This window comes from Hemiscyllium ocellatum, chromosome 2 (assembly GCF_020745735.1).
Source record: "Hemiscyllium ocellatum isolate sHemOce1 chromosome 2, sHemOce1.pat.X.cur, whole genome shotgun sequence".
Taxonomy (NCBI): Eukaryota; Metazoa; Chordata; class Chondrichthyes; order Orectolobiformes; family Hemiscylliidae; genus Hemiscyllium; species Hemiscyllium ocellatum.
In genome coordinates this window covers 137,761,842-137,784,514 of record NC_083402.1, presented here as the reverse complement: position 1 = coordinate 137,784,514, position 22,673 = coordinate 137,761,842, and the positions used below count along the sequence as shown (strand labels likewise).

The window sequence follows — 22,673 nt, the reverse complement described above, 5'->3', positions numbered from 1 at the left end:
TGACAAAAACATTTAAATGCTTAACCACCTGAGAACAGTACTTCTCATTTTCTTCCTAACCTTTAGCTAGTAAAAGACCAAATATTAACCAGGAGGGACAGTCTTAAATTCTATTACATGTAACGCTTCACACATTTCAGCTATGTCTCATTCTGACAGAAACAAATCATGATTCAGCAAATTCCAGTACAGCATGATGGAATTCTCTCTGCTTGCTTGGATGAATGGAACTCCATAACACAAGCAGTTCAACACCACACAAGACAACTCTTCGGTTCTTAAGATTCATATCGGACTCAAAACACTTATGGTTTTTCCTCTCTCCAGAGATGCTGCCAGAACTGTTGAGTTTCTAAATTTGTTAACTTAGAATCATACAATCATTCAGTAGAGAAGGGGCCCTTTTCCCCATCAAGAAACTACTCTCCACCTCTTAGCCCGTAGTCTTGAATTTTATAACAGTTCAAAAATTACTTGGATGAATACTTGAAAGGTTGCAAGGTTCCCTCCTTCAACTACCCTCCAGGTAATGCAATCCAGATTTCTGCTACTTTCTGTGCGAAACAAACATTCCTCAAACCCCTGCTATTCACCTTAAAATTATGCCCATTTGTTAGTTACCCTTCAGCTAAAGTGCACAGCTGCTTCCTTTTCACACTGTCGATATTATACACCTGAATCAGGGTGCTCTGTGGTGCAGAGGTGTTGGACCAGGAGACCTGGGTTCAAATCCCACTTGTTCCAGAGGTGGGTAGGGACATCTCAGTTGATTAGAAAAATAGGTATACACCTTAATCAGGTTCCATCTTTTAGCCTTCTACTCTCCAAAGAAAACAACCACAGTTTACCTTGTATCCCTATATTAAGAAAGTTGCCTTCCCAGGCAACATTATAGTGAATCTCTTCTGGGTCCTCTCCAGTGCAATTCTCTAGTGCTGTGACCAGAACTGCATACTGTACTACAGCTGTGGCCTAACCAAAATCTGTAGAGTTTCAAAATAACCTCTCTGCTCTTGTAATCTATACCACAATTTTTAAAGGCAACTATTAGCCTGTCCTGTCACCTTCAGAGATCTGTGGACAAGCACCACATGATTCATTTGTCCTCTGAGTCTCTTCATGTCTTGCCATCGAGTATTCCCTTGTCTTGTTACTTCTTCCAAAAGTACTTGTACTTGGGACTCCTGTCTAACTTATTTTTGGTACAATGTTAAAAATCACACAACACCAGGTTATAGTCCAACAGGTTTATTTGGAAGTACAAGCTTTTGGGGCGCTGCTCTTTCGTCAGGTAGCTAGTGGAACAGGATCATTGCACACAGAATTTATAGCTATAAATTGTGTCCCATGATCCTGCTCCACTAACTACCTGACAAAGGAGCAGAGCTCTGAAAGCTGGTACTTCCACTTAAAACTGTTGGACTATAACCTGGTGTTGTGAGATTTTTAAATTTTGTCCACCTCAGTCTAACACCAGCACCTCCACATTTTGATACAATGACTACTGTAGGTCACTGTTTGCAATCTCGGTGGACCGTTTTTCACTCTTCTGCCAAATTAAAGACACTTAACCTCTGCTTTGTTTTGTGGCCAACTTCTATCCATTTTGCTACTTCTCCAAATTTCACTTGATTTTACTACATGTCACCTATGAAATGCCTTTTAAAAATCCAGTTATGTTACATTCACAGAATTAACTGTAGATACTATTTCTTAAAATGTTCCAGTTGGGAAACCATAGCTTTGCCTTTCAAAATTCAACTCAACAATTGTTCTGTTTCAGGTTTCTAATGTTTCTCTATACATCTCTGAAATGAAATTTCTGCTATTTATTTCTAAAACTGACATTAAGTCAATTTTGGTTCCCTCAACTTGCCCCCACTTCACTCATTAATTGTGGCAACAGTAGCTTTCAAATCTTTAGCATTATTTTCGGAGTGTGGATATAATCCGTACAGATATTATATTTGGCCCCAGGTTTGACATTAATCAAACACCTCCCCCTTTTCTATCTTAAATGCCTTTCCATCTCATCTTGTAACGTCACATTCATACTGGGGAAAAAAAACCTGTTGAACACCATGGCAAATCAAATGTAATTTCCTGCTCGTCTGAGCCAATATACCTTTTTGTGACACTACCTTGATCTTTATTTTGCTATTTGCCTATACAATACTTGCATTCTATTAACCGATAAATTAATTTTCTAGTTCTTGCCTGCCTAACTCCATTTTCTAAAAACTTTAACCTCATGTTCTCTTTAACCTCATCTTTTCTTTAACCTCATCTCCTTTACAAAGTACATTTAAGCTTTTTCTTCAATTTTAATTTTATTCTTGCTTTATCAATAACGTGTACTTCTCCTGAACAGCAAGATGCCAATGGTGCAGAGTCTTATTGAACTGGAAAGAGATCAGAGAATGGAACAGTACTTACACCAAGCACCAATGACTTGCAGTATTCTTAACTAAATTGAACAGGCACCAAACACCACAGAAGTGGTACAAAAAGTAAAAGAGGTACAAACAGAACTGTGAATGCAGCTGAAGGGATTGGAGGAGATAGTAGAAGTGGAGGAGGAAATATAGTACTGAGAACAACCCTTAGGCACAATGAATGCAAATGAACAAACACTGTGCTAACTTTCAGAATATAAAAAGTGCCTTTTTATACTCATCAGTACAGATAATATTAATTTTGAAGAGCATAACACATCTTGACTGCAGCCATCAAGTGAGAGGAATGGTCATTTTCAGATTGTGGATAATGTAGCCAACAATTTTCAATCTTCTATGCTATCCCAAAAGCATGCCATTAACTCCAGCCATGAAGTAGTAACTATGGTTGCACCCTAAATTCTTTTTCCCATATAAATCTATCCTTACAGCTTCAGTTTCATTTCAATGGGCAGACAACGCAAGAAAAAATGCTTATAACTAAGAATTTGTATGGTGTATGTAGAACTCATTTTACACAGTTTGCCTGAATAATACGCAAAATTTTGTTCAAGGTGGTCCAGTCATCAAAACAGATGGTTAACATCCTTCCTCAAATCAACATCAAATAGCTTTCCTCACTTGATAGAAGATGCATGGGATTAAAAATCACTGTTTCCACAGAATCAATGGGGAATTTACTGAAGGTCTCAATAGGCTTTACAGGCACTAACCTTTTCCTTTTTTATTTCTTTTTCTCTCTCTTCTGTTAGGGTTTCAAGTTCTTTTTCCAGTTCAGAAATCCTTTGTTCCAATTCATCCTTTGAAGGTACATCATACAGCAAACTGCATAATAAATTGAATATCTCTGAAATAATGGCACTTTATGCCAGGTATCAATGAAAGCTAATGGAGAATTAGTGAAACCATAATTTACCACACTTAACTCGCAAGTTAATTCCAAGTTAAAAACCCAAATACATTCTTTTCATTACATTTTGAAGATTCATTTCATTTACATTATGTGAATTTAAAGGTTAATTCAACCAAAGTAACTTTTTTTCTCAAAAATAAACAGATAACTAGTAATGAAACTCAAACGTCTTCTGCCATTCTACAAGAATCATAGATATTTTCAGGTCCACAGCAAGATGATGGGAAGCCATTGTCGAACTGATCCTGTGGCAAAAATAGTTCGGGAACAAGCAAGGCATCTGTCTGATTGGGAACATGAAGACAAAAAAAGCCTCAAAAGGTATAGGAATAGATTCACTGGGGTAGGTTCATTAAAAGGAAGGAATGAGCCCATCTCAATCTTGTCCAGTGGTTCGTACTGATGATAAACCAGAGCTTTTCCCAGTGGCATCCCGATGTCAAAACACAACAGTTTGTCAACAAAATTCAACTTCCCCAACAAAACAATAAACAATAATGGAAGAAAGAGCCCTGAAACATGCTGCAGTTGGGGAAGGTCATGCTTGAAAAGATGCCACTGGTCCTAATAGGAGCTGCACACCTGAGTATCACTCCAAAAGCAGACAATATTATGCAGTGAACTGTTTCCATCTGCTAAAAGGTCAAATTGTTCATGCCTCCAGTCTTACAAGCAATCGCTATAATCGGACAGTCCTTGCAAACTTTCAGCCAATGAACTGTGCATTCAAATATAAATAGGCAAGTGGTTTATTATATTTTACTTTGTGTCGTGGGAATTGGTAATAATAATTTATTTTTAAAACGTCCCTTCAAAGGAAAAATAAATTTGAGAAACACTGGCTTAAACCACATTGCTGATGGGCAGCTCAGCAGTAAGATCAGACTGAAAGTTTGACATGTATGTATAAAACCTGGCATCAACATGGAAGTAATACAGTTGTGTACAGTCTCTTCTTGCAAATTTTGGCCTATAAATTTTGAGTCCCTACTGAAATGCTGTATACCATGAAGAACATAAAAAGTACATTTGTTAATAATAATGATCATCAATTTAGAAAACAACCACCTTACTGTCCACAACACAAACATGCCTTACCTACTACAGTTCGTGTTTACTCTGCTTTGTTCATTAAAGTAAAGAGAATCTTCAAATGGAGGTATCTGGAAACCACAACTTCCACCTCTTTTTGTTGTGATTGAACTATTACACTCTGATATAATTTTAGATGTCCAAGCACTGTCCACATCAAAAGGGTCATCTTCATCGTCATCTGGTTCCAAAGAAAAAAATACATCTCAAACAAATTTTTTTTTAGTATTCATTGGAACATCTGGGTAAATTCGGACTCCTTAACAGAAATAATGCTCCAGGATTGCTCTCAGAGCTATAAGCTAGATTAATGCAGGATGGGGTAAAGGATAAACACAGTAAGAAGGAACGAGGGGAGCATTGAGGCATATTAAGTAGTTTGAGTGGATTGATTTACATGGATATATGTCATTAAATAGGGAACACAATGAATAACCTGAAGCTTTCCTTATGAGATTATGTAGCACGCAGAAGTGGTAAACACAAAACTAAGCCAAAAGCACAGAGAAGCAAAATAAAGGTGGGGAAAACACCAACAGTTTAGGAATCACCAAATGTAATGATGAGATCGGAACTTAATACTTAAACAATGGAAGCATGAGGGAATCAAATTCAAACAATTATGGCAACAAAATGATCAGGGATAAATAATTACCCAGTTTGGATAGGATCCACTTAGGATGCTGTAGAAATTAATGTAGAGACAGCAGTAGCTGAGGGAATAATCCCTGCATATATAGAGATGCTAAAGGCATTTGATAAAATACCACATAAAAGATTTAAACAATCACAGAACATCATACTGTCCCTTAACTAAAAGATAGGAATTAGAGAAAGTGTGCGTAATAAATGGACACTTTTTGAGGAAAGACATGCAGACGGCGCCTCCCAAATGATTCATTGCCAGGGTCTTTGCTTTAGCTCAGTATAGATGTTGCTGCTTTGGATACGAACAGAACTAAGAGGCCTGGGATCAAGGTCCACCTGCTCCAGAGATTTGTAGTTATATCTGGATGAGATGATTAGAAAATACCTTTAAAAGGTCAAATTGGCAAAAGGTATTAAGGTGGAACAATTCATGATGTTTATTCAGAAGTTACCTAGCTCAAGGATCAAACTATTGTGTCTGGTAATGTGTAATGAGGCAGATTTTATAAACAATCTAGGTTAAGCAGAGAGATTTGGGTGCATTGGCATGTGAATCAGCAAGAGAGTTGGTATTGGGGAGATAAATGAGATGTTGATATTTAACACAACAAGAATTAAATATAAAAATAGGCAGATTTTTCTGAAACTCTGTGGGAAATTTGTGAGATTGCATCGGAAAACAGTGTACGGGTTTGATCACCCCATTAGAAAATAAGTTAAGCGCTCTTTAGGAGCAATTCAGAAAAGATTTGCACAACACATTTTACGGATGAAAGGTTTGTACTTGGGGGATGGAGGTGATATGGTAGTGAAAGATATATGATACCATGAAGATGTTTCAATAAGAGAATTCCACGTTAAGACAGTGGAGGAAGTTTTTTTTGGAAAGGGCTATAAGTACGTACAATTCACTTTTCCACAAGGTAGCAAAGACTGGATCTTTAAACTTATTGAGGCTCAGTCAGATAGATTTTTGATGGACAAGGGAGTCAAGGATGTAAACAAACAAGAAAGTGGAGCTGAATTCACAGCAAGATGAACTATAACCTTACTGAATTGTGGACTAAATTCAAATGGCCAAATAACCTACTCTTACACCCACGCCTTGTGTTTCTTGGTTTCATAGGAATTGAAACAAAGCATTCAGGTACTGGTTCCCTGCTTTCAAAAAGTTATTTTCTCATTTTAACCCAGTCAGTCAGTTTTTCCTTTTATCCACTGTCCTCATTGTCAAGTTCCATATTTGAGTGCCAAGAAATATGCAAATGCATACTACTCAGAGTATGACACTGAAGGATTACTTTCAACAATAACTTTTGAACAGAAACTGCTCCTGGTCCAATAATTCAAGAGAATCTTGCAAGATCCAGCAACCACGATTCCTCCTTCCATCTAAGCTTACAGACTATATCTGATTTAAGATCGATCAATGAGTGATAAGTTTTGTCTTATGAAAACATGCTTGTCTAGAATTTTTTCTTTCAAAATCAAAGTTAGTTGACAAGCAGTTTGTATCTCATTACTGGTTATCAAACTTGCCTTCATCAAACTCTTGATTGACTTTATCCAACTTGATCATTTTGGCAGAGGAGTCAAAACTAGCTCGCAATTTTCCAGGAGCCCAGGTAACCCTCCTCTTTCTTCTGGCCTAAAAAGAAATATGGAGAGCTATCATAGGAAGTGTTAAAATGTACACACTTTCTTCCTATCCAGGCCTGGCAGTATATACAACTCATTTCTTATGCTCCCATCAGTCCTCCCTAATTAACTTCCAATAGAGCATTTTGGATATTACTTCACACAACACTGACCTCATAAATCCATAAAAATCAACATGACAAAATAAATGCTAGTTCACCTTATACCATAACATTGACTTACTCTGTTGCATACATACGAGATTTTAAGAAGTGGCTCCAGATCAAACAGAAATGACCCAGCAAGTTCAGACAATGGCACCAATAGGTTGACATTTTAGGAGTCAGCTGGATCACCAAGTCATTCGAAAGGTGTAAGCAGAGATACATTGATTGATTGCTCGTTCAGTCTCATGTCATAATTAACAAAAGGTAAAGGTTTGAAAATTTCAAGTTATTCTGCATTCACAAATTTTGAGATTAATCCAGTATTCCGAACTTCAGTATCCTTTCCGGAATTCATTCCTGAATTGTCCAGCTCTGGTTATGGTTGTATTCTTTGTCCTTAGCTCAACTACACACAATTACTCTAAACATTGTTCATATTTGTGATGTGTGACTCCACACTCTCCTCGATGCTCATTACTTTTGCATTCCTGCTCCATGGCCTTTGTAAGCAAAAGCAAGTTGCTCAATGCACTTTTGCTTCTCCCCCAGCACTGTTTCTAAGTGTGTGCCTACATTATCGATTTTGGATAAGCTGGAGTCAAAACTGAGTCAGCAAAATCAAATACATCATTTTTAGCCACCCAGTTTCACTAATGTAAATTATTCAGCAACCTGTGATATCTTATGCAGAGATTCCAATGCAGATTACAGTACAATTTATAATACTCCACTATTAGATACTAAAAAAAAGATAATTCATTCTTCCTGGAGTTTGAAAAACCTTCACATTTTGCACATAATTGCCAATTCAGCTTACTGAACTAACATAGAACATTACAGTGCAGTGCAGTACAGGCCCTTCAGCCCTCAATGTTGCGCCGACCTGTCATACCAATCTGAAGCCCATCTAACCTACACTTATTCCATGTACGTCCATATGCTTGTCCAATGACGACTTAATTGTATTTAAAGTTGGCAAATCTACTACCGTTGCAGGCAAAGCATTCCATACCCTTACTACTCTGAGTAAAGAAACCACGTCTGACATCTGTCCTATATCTATCACCCCTCAATTTAAAGCTATGCCGTGCTCGCTGTCGCCATACTTGGAAAAAGGCTCTTCCTGTCCATCCCATCTAACCCTCTGATAATCTTGTATGTCTCTAATAAGTCACCTCTCAACCTTCTTCTCTCCAACAAAAACAGTCTCAAGTCCCTCAGCCTTTCCTCATAAGACCTTCCCTCCATACCAGGCAACGTCCTAATAAATCTCCTCTGCACCCTTTCCAAAGCTTCCACATCCTTCTTATATGGTGACCAGAACTGTATACAATACTCCAAGTGTGGCCGCACTAGAGTTTTGTACAGCAAAGTTGGGACTCTTGTGCAGGAGCTCATCATCTTTCTGTTGGCAAGTTTGGTATTTCCACCATATTACTTAAGCTTCCTGGCCCAGAAGGGAATAATTAAATTGTGGAATCTAATTTCTACAGATAGTTAGTTATTGCTAGAAATACATTATTCCCTTAATTTATTTCACCTATTTTGCTTAACCATCAGCCTCAGAAGTTTTTTTTCATATTCTTAAAACAAATGCTCAAAATGTACCTTAGCACCTTTCTTTATTTATACTTAAAACATTTCGAACATTGCTCTCCGGCCAAGACCTATTGGAGCTTGAACAACTACCTCATCACACCATCATAACTTACACGTAAATATCATACAAGCTGGACTAGCACATCATGGGAGGATATCTCTGAACTTGAATAGGGATGTGGAATTTCAGTGCTCATGGGATCCCTATTACTAAGTCCTCGGGTTTCTTCAATGTTAATGCTACAGACAGAACTTGCACCATTTCCTCAAATAACAATTTGCTCTTGGATTTGACTTTTGAAGTTTAATCCCCAGAAATCATTTAGACAATCTACTAAGCAATACAGTGGTTCAAAAGAGATACTTACCTTTGTTTCTTGGTCATCATCAGTTGAAACTCTGACAAGCATTCTTGTCAAGTTCTTTATTTTCTGCTCGTGATCCATTTGAAGGATATGCTTTTCTGACAACAGTTGAGCTTTCTCCATTGCTTGAACACGAGTCTCTGAGGTGAGCTGCACAACAAAGAAAAAAGTATTCATGACTTTACACAAATGATCATAAGACCAATAAGCTATTGAGCTCATTAAACCTTCTCTCCCATTCAAAAATATCACCGCCTTAACTCCACCTTCTTGTTTGGAGCCTCCCTTCCCTTGTCTCTATTCAGATTTTTGACAGACAAGATGGAGTTAGAAAGTGGAAAAGTGTGGTGCTGGAAAAGCACAGCTGGTCAAGCAGCACCCGAGGAGCAGGACAGTTGATGTTGAGCATGGGCTGTTCATCAGGAACAATGTTGGTTCCTGAAGACTCGAAACATTGACTGTACTGCTCCTTGGATGCTGCTTGATCAGCTGTGCTTTTCCAGCACCATACTTTTTGACTCTGATTCCAGCATTTACAGTCTTCACTTTCTCCCCACCTCCCCGCACCTCCCCCCCAACTGAGTAAGGATACGACGCAGCTCACACTGCTCTCAGGGATGAGAATTTCAGACCCACATCAGAGAGGAGAAATTCCTCCTTCTAACTCTCAGGATTGGAGAGAGGCCTTATTTTGAAAATGGTTCCCTCTAACGGTGAAAATTCTTGCATCAACATTGTCAATTCCCCTAAAAATCTATTAATTTCCTAAACTCTGATAAGTCCAACAAACTCAACTTTCCTTCTTCAACCAAGGAAACAGTCTAACGGACCTTCTTTGACCTGCTTCCACAGTAAGTGCAATCCATTTTAAGACAAAATTGCAACAGTATTTTAAGTATGCTCTTATCTTAGTGCTACAGCATTTTGGTATCTCTCTTCAGTTACTATTCCTGCCAAAGTACACATTTTTTCCATGTTATATTCTTTCTGCTAGTTTTTTGTCCACTTACTTAATCTATCAATATCCCTTTATAGTGTCTTTGTATCTTCCCCACACCTTGCTGTTTCACTCCTTCACTATCAAATTTGGCAATGATGCAATTGGTAGTAGGTGTCATCATCTTCTGCAAGTTAGACACTGCCTCGAAATTATAAAAGCATCAAAAATATCAAATAGGTCAAGAGGAGGATTTAACTTGAAAATCAATCAACTTTAGGGGAATTATACCATCATAACATGTCATGTAAATGTCCACATTTAATGCTCAATAAAATAGGATTGATGATATTTTGAGCATGCTGCAATATCAAGCCCCAGTCAAAATTTATTTTGGGCTATTACTTCGGAGGTTATGCAAACACACTGGTCTTTCCAATGTCTTACCAACTTCTCTAGGTGAAAGCTATTCACTTTTACAAACTTATGTTCTCATGTCACTCAAACAACTGTAACTCAAAATACTAAACCACCCAGTAAATGGAGTCCTTTATCTTTCGATAAATTTGAAGAAATCATGGCAAGATAAAGTGACTTTAAATAGGAAATTGCCACAAGATGCAGATAGCTGAACTTTTGTACCTCCTCAGTGTGTTATGAATGGAGAGCGACTGAACACATACACCAAAGAAGCAGCCAACCTAGGGAGGTCAGAACATTGATGATTACAATGTGGAAACGATGACTACCAAGATACAAGTACAAGGAGGGTTCTTATGCTTCAGAGGTAGTGTCCTGAAATCTGGACCAGAAGGCTTGGGCTCAAGTCCTATCTGCTTCAGAGTTATGACATGACTGATCTGAATTACTTGATTACTTTGACAGACTAGGAGAGTGGGCGAAGAAGTGACAGGGAAAAAAAAACATGCAGGAAAGTGAGAGCTTATGCATTTTCGTAGGAAGAATAAAAGTAAACTATTTTATAATGGTGGAAGGCTTTGGAAATCTGAAGCTCAAAGGGACTTGAGAGTCCTAGTTCACAACTGTCTTAAAAAGTTAACGTGCAGGTTCAGTTGACAGTTAGGAAGGCAAACAAATGTTAGCATTATCAAGAGGGCTAGAATACAAGAACAGAAATGCACTGCTGAAGCTGTATAAGGCTCTGGTCAGATGGCATTTGGAAGATCATAAACAGTTTTGATGATTCTTAGATATGGGATTATATCCAAGCTCTCTTATTTAAGGATGTAAAATGCACCGTGGACCAAAGGAGCGCGTGAATGTATTGTACTTAGATTTCTAGAAGACACAAGATGCCACAAGGAAAATGAACGTTTGGTATAAAGGCCAACATATTAGCATAGACTGAACATTTGTTGGCTAACAAGAAACAATACCGTAAGCATGAATGGGTTTCTTTCAGGTCGAGATGTTATGACTCGTGTTCCACAGGAAGCAGTGAAAGGGCCCCCATGTTGATGATTTACACAAGTGATTTCAATGTAGAGCTCCAACTGTATGGTTGCTGAATTTGCTTATAGAGGAGCCTCGATTATCCAAATACCAATTATCCGAAAATCGAACTATCCAAAGGAGATCGTGAGGTCATGACAGAAACTTTACATCAAAGACGTGTGTCCAACACTGATCGCATTTTTTGTTTACAGTGATTAAAATTGCTGCCAAGAACAGTCCTGGGCTGATGGGAGCACAGGCACTGTCTCTAAATGACTGACCTCCCAAACCCCCTCTCTGTCTTCCCACACTTTCCCTGAAGTTCTACACAGGCGTGTACCCTAAACTCCCCTTCTCCAGATAATCCCTCCCATATTGTCCTGCACAGAATAGAGGTGGAACCTGTCAAAAGGTTGCAGTAAAACGTGTGCGTGTGCGCTATTTGTAGACTCACCCCCTAAAAGGCAGTAGTAGCAGCAGCAGCCACCTTGTTGCTGGTGTCCAGTTCGGCTGCCCAGCAAGGGGGTTGACAGGGGTCGCCTTGGGGGGGGGGGGGGGGGGTGTGTGTGTGGTTAGACGGGGTTTGGGGGGGTGGTGGGCAGTGTTGGATGAGGTGAGGGGGGGAAAATGGGTGGTGGACGGTGTTGGGGGTAAGCGGGGCTGTGTTGGATGGAGTTTGGGGGCGGGCAGTGGGCAGTGTTGGGGTGGGTGGGGGGGCAGTGGACGGCATTGGGGGCGGGCAGGCAGGGGGGCGGCATTGGATGGGGTTTGGGGCTGGGTGTGTGGTGTTGGGGACAGGTGGGGGTACGGTGTTGGATGGAGTTTGAGGGTCAGGCGGTTGGCGACATTGGGTTGGGGTGGGGCGTGGGAGAAATGGTGTTGGACAGGGTTTGGGGCCAGGTGGTGTTGGACAGGGTTTAGGGTTGGGGGGGGTGGGGGTGGTGAAGGGGCAGTGTTGGACAGGGTTTGGGGCTGGGCAGTGGTTGGTGTTGTGGGCGGGCCGGTGTTGGACGGGACTTGGGATTGGGCAGGGCAGCGGTGTTAGATGGGGTTGGGGGGGGGGGGGGGGGGGCGGGGGGAAGAGACGTTGTTTGATGTTTGGGGCTGTGCTGCTGCTTGTCTCCTGAACGGGGAGCAGATTTAATAAAAAAACTCCTTGCCCCAAAAGAAAGGCATTGAATCGATTAACCGAATAATCAATTATCTGCACGAAATAGTGCCTGCCCACCTTGTTCAGATAATGGAGGTTCCTCTGTAATATGAAGATAGGTAGGAAAATAATTTCTGAGAAGGGCATAAGGAAGGTACAAAAATGTTGATAGGTTAAGTAAATGAGGAAATTAAATATACTATGGGAAAATATGATTTGTCCATTCTAACAGAAGAAAAAAAAGAGAAATATCCAAATGGAGCGTGATTTCACACTATGCAATACAGAAGGACCTACTGCACGATACATGGAATATTAGTATACAAGTAATTCAAAGTGCAAATGGAATGTTTTCACTCATTTGGAACAATACACTCAAGTTAAAGGTTTTGCTTCAGTTATACAGGGCCTTGGTGAGAATACATCTAAAAATGAGCGCGCAGTATTGGTCTTTTTTTTAAATAGGATGGATCTGTGTGTTGGAAGCAGTACAGAGAAGGTTAACAGAACACATGAAATGAATGAGGTGTCTTCACAGGAAAGATTGTACAGACACTGAATTGCATCTTCTAGAGTTTACAAGAGCAATTGGTTGCTGTCTTGCAAAACCAAGATCCTGAGGGAGTCTTGACATGATGAATGTGGAGAGTATACTTCTTCTTATGGGAGAATCTAGAGCTAGAAGTCACTGTTGAAAAATCAGTTTTCATCAATTTAAAACAGACAATGCAATTCTCTCTTTCTGGAGGGTCATAACCTTCTAAACTTCTTTCTTGAAAAAAGGTACTGGAAGCAGGGAATTTCAACATTAACAACATCCAAAGAGGATATTCAGAGTTGGATAGATTCTTGACAAGTGAGGTGAAGGATTATCAGGCATACATTAAGCTCAAATCCACATAGTTATATTTAACCATAATATTATTCAATGATGGAGCAGTCTCAAGGGGCTAGATGGCCTACTCCAGTTTCTTCTTTGTAATCTATGGACCTATCAACTTGAGCCTCTTGCTGTCTTTTTCATCTAAATATATTGTTTCCTTCGTGCATTTTTAACTAATTTCACTTTAAAATGCATCTATATGGTTTACTTCAACCACTCTGATAGTAAGTCCCACATTCTTAGTTTGAGTGGAGGAGGACAGATATTAAACTAAAGTCCCACATGTTCTAACCCCTTAATTTTCACACCAAAAACTAGCAGTCATACATCCCATTGCAGTGTTGGGTAACTTATCATCTGCATATTAGTTATCATATAAAATTCTGCCACTCTAACATCAGTCAGGATCCTTAAATGTACCTGATCTACAACAATGACTCCATTTTGACAGCATTTTGGGATATTTTGATAACATTAAGCCATTTAAAAGACAGGTTCAGTGCTCCTTTTAGTTAAAATGCTTGTATAAAAGTGACTAAGGTGAAGTAAATTCACAATGAGATGATAAATCAAAGAAGCAAGGCTCATGTGGACACAGTGCAATTAGGAAGGTTCTTTCAAAAAGATACAAATTTGGATCGTAATGGATGATAACTGACATGTGGCAAGCATAGCCTTGATAGATCTATACTTCCCACAAAACTGGGTTTTGTTCCCTCGCACCTGGTCTACTGTAGACTAACAAATTAGAAGTTGATAGGTCCATTATTTTTGTTCAGTGGACTACCAGGATGATGGATGGTGAACTAGATGGTGATGGTGGAGACAGGAAAGGAGAACAGAGAACAAGGAAATCTGCAACTGAGTTTGTAAGCAATTAAATTAACAGTAATCCACTACAATCTAACAGCCTTACTGAAATCAAATGTTTTCAGCAACCTGCTCAGAAGCATTATGGGACAGCTGAGGAACAGATGACATTTGAACATAGCATCCCTGCCTCTCGGTTATATGGCCTATCAGAACATCATAAGAGCCCTAAAATCAACTTAATAGATGGTTCCCCAGGTAAAGGGCATATCAGAATGTAAACAGATGAGAACAGATACTATGCTCTGAGCTGACATGCCGAGTAGTGTTGTTTGGAATGTGGCGCAGTTAAATTTACTCACAGCAAGATCGGAAAGAGCAGTCAAGTAGATAACCCGACATTTTAATATTTCTAGAAGGATAACCAGTGGCTAGGAAACCAAAAGGACTATTAACATTGAGTGTGAAGCAGATTTGGCCACAGATTGATATCTTAGCCAAAAAAAAAATCCTTTCAAGCTAACACTCCCTCTTTACTGTCTCAGAACATTAATCTTGATCACATAAAACCTCAGGTATGGTTCTTGAACCCTTGACCTTCAAAGTCAGCTGAGAACACAGCAACTAAGCTCAGCTGACAAATTTAACAAATGGAAGTCTGTGGCAAATAATATTATTTAAATTGATCTTAACAACTGTAAACATCTATCAAAGAAATCAAAGATGAAACTGAATGGCAACTAAAAATATAATCAGGTGCAACAATGACAGCTAGATTTACAGGGTTGGGTAAGCCACTGATGAGCAATTTTGTTTTCTTATCAACGATTCTCTGTTCATCCACAATCTTTGGAAAACTTCACTTCCGACAGAACTCCACCAACATTGAAAAACTTTGTTACTTCAGATACCAAGTTGGAAAAAAGCAAACATGGACAACATTTCGCAATTAGTGTTAACTTACTTCTTCCAGTTGGTTTTTCAAATCCATTATTTCCTTCCGACATCGCTTTAACATTGCTTGCTCATCCATCACTTCATTCACATGAGGTGTATTCTTCATGAATTTGGCAGTACTTGCAAACTAATAAGAAAAATATATCACATGCTAGGATTTGGTTAGTGTGTCTTAAGGTGATGGGGTGCCAGGTGTGCATATTAACCTTCTTCTATGGCAGAATTTACTCTATCCAGTACTTTCTTTTAGCTTTTCCCATATTAAACGAGATCATCACAATGCCACCTGATCACACTTTCATATCAACCATCTTTTATTTTTAAGAACATCTCTTACTGCTGCTAGCCTCACCCATTTATCCAGGTTGGGGAACAGGACCAAAGCATTCAGCCTACCAGTGCCAGTCGCTGGGTTCATTCTTAGCCAACAGGCATGGAATGGGACTTCAACATGACAATAACATCTAAATCTAAACCAAACCAAGGCTTTCCACCTCAGAAGCAGGACTGCAACCACCAAAGCACTCCCGTTCCGAAAAAGATTCTCTCCAAAAATCAACACAAATCAGATAGTTGTATTATTTGTGATTCATATGACTTTATTTCTAGCAGGAATTTAAAAAAATCTTTAGTTATGCATAAATTGTTAATATGATACCATATAGTTAGAAATCATGAACAATCCACATAATTTAATTCAATCACAAAAATCTAATGCTGCGGTGTTTCAGAAACTGGACTGCACAAGGGGCCTACTGGACAAAACTTCCATTTTTTTTCCCATGTTTTACACATATTTTCACATGGCACCTCAAACCAGTGACACCATCACTGTGTTTACATTGCAACACCTCCTAGAAAATTAGGCAAACATGGACTAGTTATCACTTCTGAAGAGAACTGTTAGCATGCAGCAAGAGGGAGAGAAAGAGACAGCAATACAAGTATAGAACATTCCATGGCCAAAGGAATACACACTACTATCTGCAGTTATGACTGGGAGATTTGAAGCTTGCATTGTCTATTTGATGTTAGAGTTAAAAGCATTGCCTTACAACAAGAGACGAACATGAAGGGAATGTTCCCTCACTCAACACAGTTTTTCACTCATCCTTTACTCTCTGACCCCTCCTTTCTTCCATGCAAACACCAAAGAGCTAACTTTTTTTTAAAGCTCCCTTCTTCTCCAAACGCAAGGCCCTAAATAGACCTTCAAAGTGAAGCAGCAATTCACTTGGACTTCTTTCAACTACTTATTCTGTATTCATTGTTCCAGACTTTGATCTCTTCAATATAGAAGAGACCACACCTGGATCAGCAGAAGGTTTGTCTTCAATAATGCTTAGGGTATCAAAATTGTTTATCAAGGAAAGGTGAGCATAAAATGAGTGAGTTACTCTATTACATACTGTTCTCCAATTTCAGTTATTGATGCAACTCTTATAAAACATCCTTATTTGAAGACTCCTTAATATACTTCCTTACAATTATTAAAGTTATATGTATGGTTAGTGTGCATGAACTGCAAAGTGCATTACAAAGCAAGACATCCAGTTGTTTAAGCTTTGGCTTCATGTACCAAAACTGAAACATCAGTCAACTTACAACAACCAGCAGCATTAAGGGAATGCCTCCTAACTGATTGGGCCTATATTATTTGATAAAAATAAAGTGCTTCTTCTTGCAAAGTCATCCCTGCCTCCACGGCTAGAGGACACAACCGTGGTGTTCGTGTCATGATTGCTTGCAAGTTTGTTGCCTGCAGTTCATTACATCAACTGAAAGTAGGGAACAAAAAACATGTGAAACTTTAAACTGAAACCATCATATAACCCTTCCAAAAAAAATCCCACTGTATATTAAAATGGCAATGCACAAAACTCTGACTGTCAACACACTGATCAAAAGAGGCCCATTCTATTATTCATGCTCTTAGGCATCATGTGCAATACCAGCAATGCACCACTGCAGTTCATATGGTTTAGGTACATCCATATGACAAAAGAAAATTTTAGGATTTTGACCAAGTGATGGCCAAATATTTTAAATTCCGGATGGTTTGTGACTTGGAGGAGAATTTGCAAGTTTCCATCCAGCTATTGCTCTAGTTTCTATTTGAGGGGTCACGGTTCATCTTGAGGCACCAAAAGTTTTATGGCTTTCTAGTCTTTTTTTAAAAAAAGGTTTCAGTTAGATCACCATGAAGGAGGAACATTCAGGCTCTCTTTTATCACTAAACCATATTTCACTTCAAGTCACTAGAATTACATGCAATCAAGTATTCCCGTTTAAAAAGGATATTTAGGATTTGGAAGTTTCAGGACAGGGTTGAAAAGCATTGACTTGGGAAATCTATGTCTGCAAATACTTTCTTCTCTAGCACTAAATGCTCTATGTTTGAGCCGGTTTTCAGCAGAATATTAGCTGGCAACACTTGAAATTTATGGGGAGGGGCTTATGGGAAGGGGGGTCAGAAGAGAAATGTCGTGGCGGGGAGGGAAATGAGGAATACAACAAAAAGATTGTCTTACCTGTAAAGTACTGAGGGTTTCCTCAAAACTAACTGGAGTGATCGTGCAAATGATCAAAGTTTTTGCATTGCCCCCAAGTGAATTCTGCAGAATTCGTGTCAGCTTACTGTCCCTATAATTTAAAAAGCCACTACACAGAAGAAAAAAAACTATCAGAAATGCAAAAGCATCAACATCCTTATCTATTCCTATAAATTTAAAAAATAACTTCCATTTGTAGATTAGCATTAACTATTTCACATTCCAAATTAAAACAAAAAAGAAATCACTAATCAGGAATTGTTAACAGAATAGTTTCCTACCCAGCTTGCCCATCACTGAGCTTTTTTATAACTTGACCGAGTACAAACAAACTACGGTTGATAAAACATCCTTCTTTTAGGCGGACACCTGAAATCATTAGAGAAAAAAAAAATCAATATCCTTTTACACAGAAAGGCTTGACAGTTCACAGCATTTCTGATGTAGAATTTTATTTTTAAGATGCTCAGTGAGGCAAACACTAATAGTAGTTAAGCTTTCACCTTTAAAGCTTTTGAAAAAAAATACTTCAACACAGTGCCAGGGGTTTGATTATTCTTTAGAATGAATCCAAAAGCCTTTACCATTGCAGATATTTAACTGTTAGAGGAGGCTAGTAACCACTGCTGAGTGATTCATTGCAGCATTGGCTAAAATATTATGGATTTTGCTTTAATGGCAAAATGTTTATTCACTGCCAACTTTGAAAAAAGTTACACAAAAATATACTTGTTAATGGTGTTCATAATTTCTTTTGCAAATATTAATTTGAATGCAGCAGTAAATCAGTGAAAGCTAGATATCTCAAAGTTCTGTCAAGTAGGGCAACGTGACATTGAAGAATTGTTCAATAGCAACAAGGAGTTTAAAAGCAAAGCATTGAGATACAGTTGGGATTAGGATGAAACTTGAAATACTGTGACTGGAATTTGGCAATAGTTCTGAAAAGGTTAGTACGCTGACGGCGGCATTAAATTCCACTTTGAGATCATGAAAACTAGATCAGATAAAAGAAAAACATCTTTACATCTTGAAGGGTATAAATCCTTCTTGGCCTTCCAGCAGCCTAAGTAAGTGCTCATCCTGCTGATACAACCTGTACATGATTTTTATTGTGGAGTAAACCAAATCAGTTTAAGGTCTCTCTTTATACCAGCAAGTGGCTTTCCTGAACCACTTTAGGACAAATAGGTCCTACAAACTTTGATGAGGAGAATTGTGACAGCTAGCTACCCAATCAACTGTCAGCAGTGGTTAGCATCACATGCTCATATCAACAAGGTGACAAAGGTTTTCATTGTTCACCTGAAACCAACTTTGAATCTGCACTTGCATAGCAAAACATATTTCAAAAGGTTATCACAGTCATTCTATGCTCCAGAGATTTATAGTCTAGGATAATCTTAGAAGCACAATTAGAAATCATTGAATTGCATGGGTTTTTAGCACAGTAAGAAGTTAATTGTTAAATCTTACACCATTAATCTCAGAGGCGGAGTTTAAAACAAATGTTACAGAGCCACTAGACTGAGAAAATAAAATAGGTGAGGTTGCTCGAGTAACATATACTAGGAGTGGAAGCAAAATTTGCAGGACTTGCTGAGCATATGACAGCAGACTTATAATACAAAATCGGAGGAGTTTCCTTCCTCAGGGTGCCCAAACCAAGACGGAGTATGGTATATGACATGGGCAGAAGGTGCAACATGTCAGCCATTACTCAGCTGGAATTCAGAGCCATGTGTGCTACCATAATCAAAACGCTCTCCAGGCTTAAGTCAAAATATCAAGGCTGACACCCTTATGCAATCTTGACAAACATTGTAATTTTTGAGGTGCTGAATGAAACTTTAAACCAAGGCCCACCTCCCTGCTTGAATGGATCTAAACATATCCTAATGTGATACTTCAAAAGGAGGGCAGTTATCTTTGGTATCCTGACCAATATTTACTCCTCAATCAACATCACGGACAATGTCATCACGATCACAATACTGTTTCTGAGACTTTGCTGAGCACAAATTACGTTAGGCTTTTCCAAAATTTTTAGATTAGATTACTTACAGTATTGAAACAGGCCCTTCGGCTCAACAAGTCCACACCGACCCGCTGAAGCGCAACCCACCCATACCCCTACATTTACCCCTTACCTAACACTATGGGCAATTTAGCATGGCCAATTCACCTGACCCACACATCTTTGGATTGTGGGAGGAAACCGGAGCACCCGGAGGAACCCAGGCAGACATGGGGAGAACGTGCAAACTCCACACAGTCAGTCGCATGAGGCGGGAAATGAACCCAGGTCTCTGGTGCTGTGATGCAGCAGTGCTAACCACTGTGCCACCGTGCCGCCCGCTTAATGATACTGATTAACCTAAAAAAAAATCACTTATCTGTTTGCAAAATGCCTTGAAACACAGGTGGTCATAAAAGCACAATATAAGAGACATTTTTATGATATATATGGTACATTCAACACTGATCAGCCACAATGAAGATCTGAATACTTTGGGCTTATTCCTTTTCAAACAGAGTTCAGATTTGACAGTTTTCAACAGACGGTACTTCCCAGAGAAAATGAAATAATTGCATGTAATTAGGTGGTTATATAGTTAAACTGGAAGAGCTTGAAGCATATGCATAAATCAGTTAACCACCGTTAGACACTGGTTAAACAAAAACAACTCACCTTCAGTTCCTGTTTGGCTGGCTCGTTCACTGCCTGCCAGATCAACCAAATTCTGTAAAAGAAAAGCAAGTACAGGTTATAGTCTGTATGAAGAAAAATAGCAAGCTTATTAGCACTTCAGAAAGGAAAAACAGTAACTCTACCACACTCAAAATTGGGTATATTAATTCACAATCATTCAACATAACCCAAGTCAGGGGTCCTCAAATGGGTACCAGGACCCAAATCCTGTCGCCAAATGGATACTGTGGAACTCTAAGTTATAAAGTTGCAGTCATGCGGTGTCAGAAACCTGCATTCAGACCCAGCTCCTGCCTATCCCTTTCCTGGTCTCAGATCAACTGCAACCCACAATCAGATCTCATTGAAGGGTTATATCAGTTAAGTCTCAAAATGGGGCGCAGTCAGCAAAAAAAAAAAAAATTTGGAAAGCACTGCTCCAAAGAAATTACAAAACAGCTCTCCCAAAATTATGACCCTGCTTCATTCAACTGCAGAAAATCAGCTGTCAACAAAACCCCTCTATTTGAAGTGCAAAGTGCGCTTTGGTTTCAAGAAGGAACTTGCCACAAACCATCCAAGACATAAATGCATGGTGCTGACAACTAGCTACTCATAGCCATAAGCCCAAAATAAAATTTGGGGAAAAGATTACACCTGAAATCACTTTCTAAGTACGCTCAGTTGACTTGCGTCTTGAAACAATTTGCAAATCAAAACATGCAAATCATTTGCTAAAAGATTCGGCCCACATATTGATAGGACCCACGTTTATCAACACAGAAGAACACGCATTGGCTTGGATGACGCTTGGATTCACTTTTAGATTCAAGTGATTTGTTCTGACATTATGTTTAAAGAATACCCCTCCCCGTCCCGTTCTCTTGTACAGTGTACAAACGCGAATTATATATAATTCCAAGTGAAAGTCCAGATTAATAGTTCATAGACTTAAAATGAAATTTGACCCATGAAATAAAACAAGGGCAAAAGGTAAAATGCAGCAACTTCAGACAGAATGTAGAAGGTGAAAAAAGTGAGCCCCCACATGGATCACTGCTGCATCCACCTGTTCACAAGTTACCAGAAGCTTGCTATCGGATTGCACATTAGTTATTGACAAGAGAAAATCAGAATTATTTCTACAAAATCCAACAAAACCTGCAGTTGGGTCAAGCAGGATGATGCACTCAGTTGTGATAGATATAACATTTTCTAATTCAGACATTCAATTTAACCATGAACTAACAAAAGTCAGGAATGCGGCTTTTACCATGCATTGCTGAACATCATACGCAAGATAAAAAAAAATCAATAAATCAGTAAATGTATCACTTTACCATTTTATCTATTTACCACTCCCTACTTAATACTAGTGCACCAAATACAATGATTGTTATCATGTTCTATTGGCTTAATTGACTACAGTTTCCAGATAAAGACAACATTTTTGTATGGTTAAAGAAGTAGCCAACACCACATCTGCTTTCTGGGCCACTTTACAAAACCTAAATGTGCAACTTCTTTTGCACTTGGTGGCAAAACCAAGGAAATTTTATGCAGCGATATGGTGAGATCACACCCAGAGCACTACATTCAGTTTTGACCTCCATATTTAAAAAAGTACAAATTTGCACTGGCGGCAGTACCATAACGATTTGTTAGGTTGGTCTCTGGGGTGTGAGGGGGCTGTCTTATGATTAAAACTGGAGTTAAGAGCAATGAGGTGTGATATCACAAGATTCTGAATGGGCTTAATAGGATAGAGACTGAAAAATTATTTACCTTTTGGCAAATCTCAAACATGGGCACAGACACAGGATAACAGAATGATTACTGAAGACTATGAGAAATAACCTTTTCACTCAATGGATGAATTTTGTTTGTGCTCTCGATCCCAAAGGGCTTTGGATGCTCCATCTTCAGGTGTCAACGAATGAATGAACGAATGATTTTACTGTCACATATTTTGAAGAGAAACAGTGAAATACAGTGAGACGCTTTTCCACTGTCACCACAATCCAGCACCATTTTGAATAGTCAAGAAGAAGAAAGAAAAAGAAAGATATAACTTAAAAAGAGTTCGATAAGTCCTGAGCCAGCTCATCATCAATGACACCATCCCTTCTCCATAGCCTCATTGTCATCTACAAAGTTGGAAGGTGTCACTGTCCAGGCACCATCTTCTGCTGCTGAGCCAGTTCTCCACTGCCCCTCATCTGAACCGCATCCTGGGCACACCTTGATGTCACTGTGATGCTTTTCCACTGCCACCAGCACCAGGCCCAACCAACACCAAAGTCGCCGATCCTTTAGACGCTCTCTTACACCACTGGATCTACCTCGCTAAAATCACCTC

The 22,673-nt window shown here is 39.0% G+C and overlaps 1 protein-coding gene across 1 annotated transcript in view; it reads right to left on the bottom strand.

Annotated features, from left to right (window-relative positions):
* The window catches only part of cenpe (centromere protein E), a 133,421-nt gene that overhangs the window by 74,167 nt on the left and 36,581 nt on the right, over positions 1–22,673 (bottom strand). The window contains exons 11-18 of the mRNA XM_060841949.1: positions 20,315–20,366; positions 17,904–17,991; positions 17,602–17,731; positions 15,078–15,197; positions 8,882–9,028; positions 6,649–6,757; positions 4,468–4,642; positions 3,170–3,281 (exon numbers count right to left, since the gene is read on the bottom strand). Coding sequence (XP_060697932.1) covers positions 3,170–3,281; positions 4,468–4,642; positions 6,649–6,757; positions 8,882–9,028; positions 15,078–15,197; positions 17,602–17,731; positions 17,904–17,991; positions 20,315–20,366 — 933 coding nt within the window. The remainder of the gene's footprint in view (positions 1–3,169; positions 3,282–4,467; positions 4,643–6,648; positions 6,758–8,881; positions 9,029–15,077; positions 15,198–17,601; positions 17,732–17,903; positions 17,992–20,314; positions 20,367–22,673) is intronic.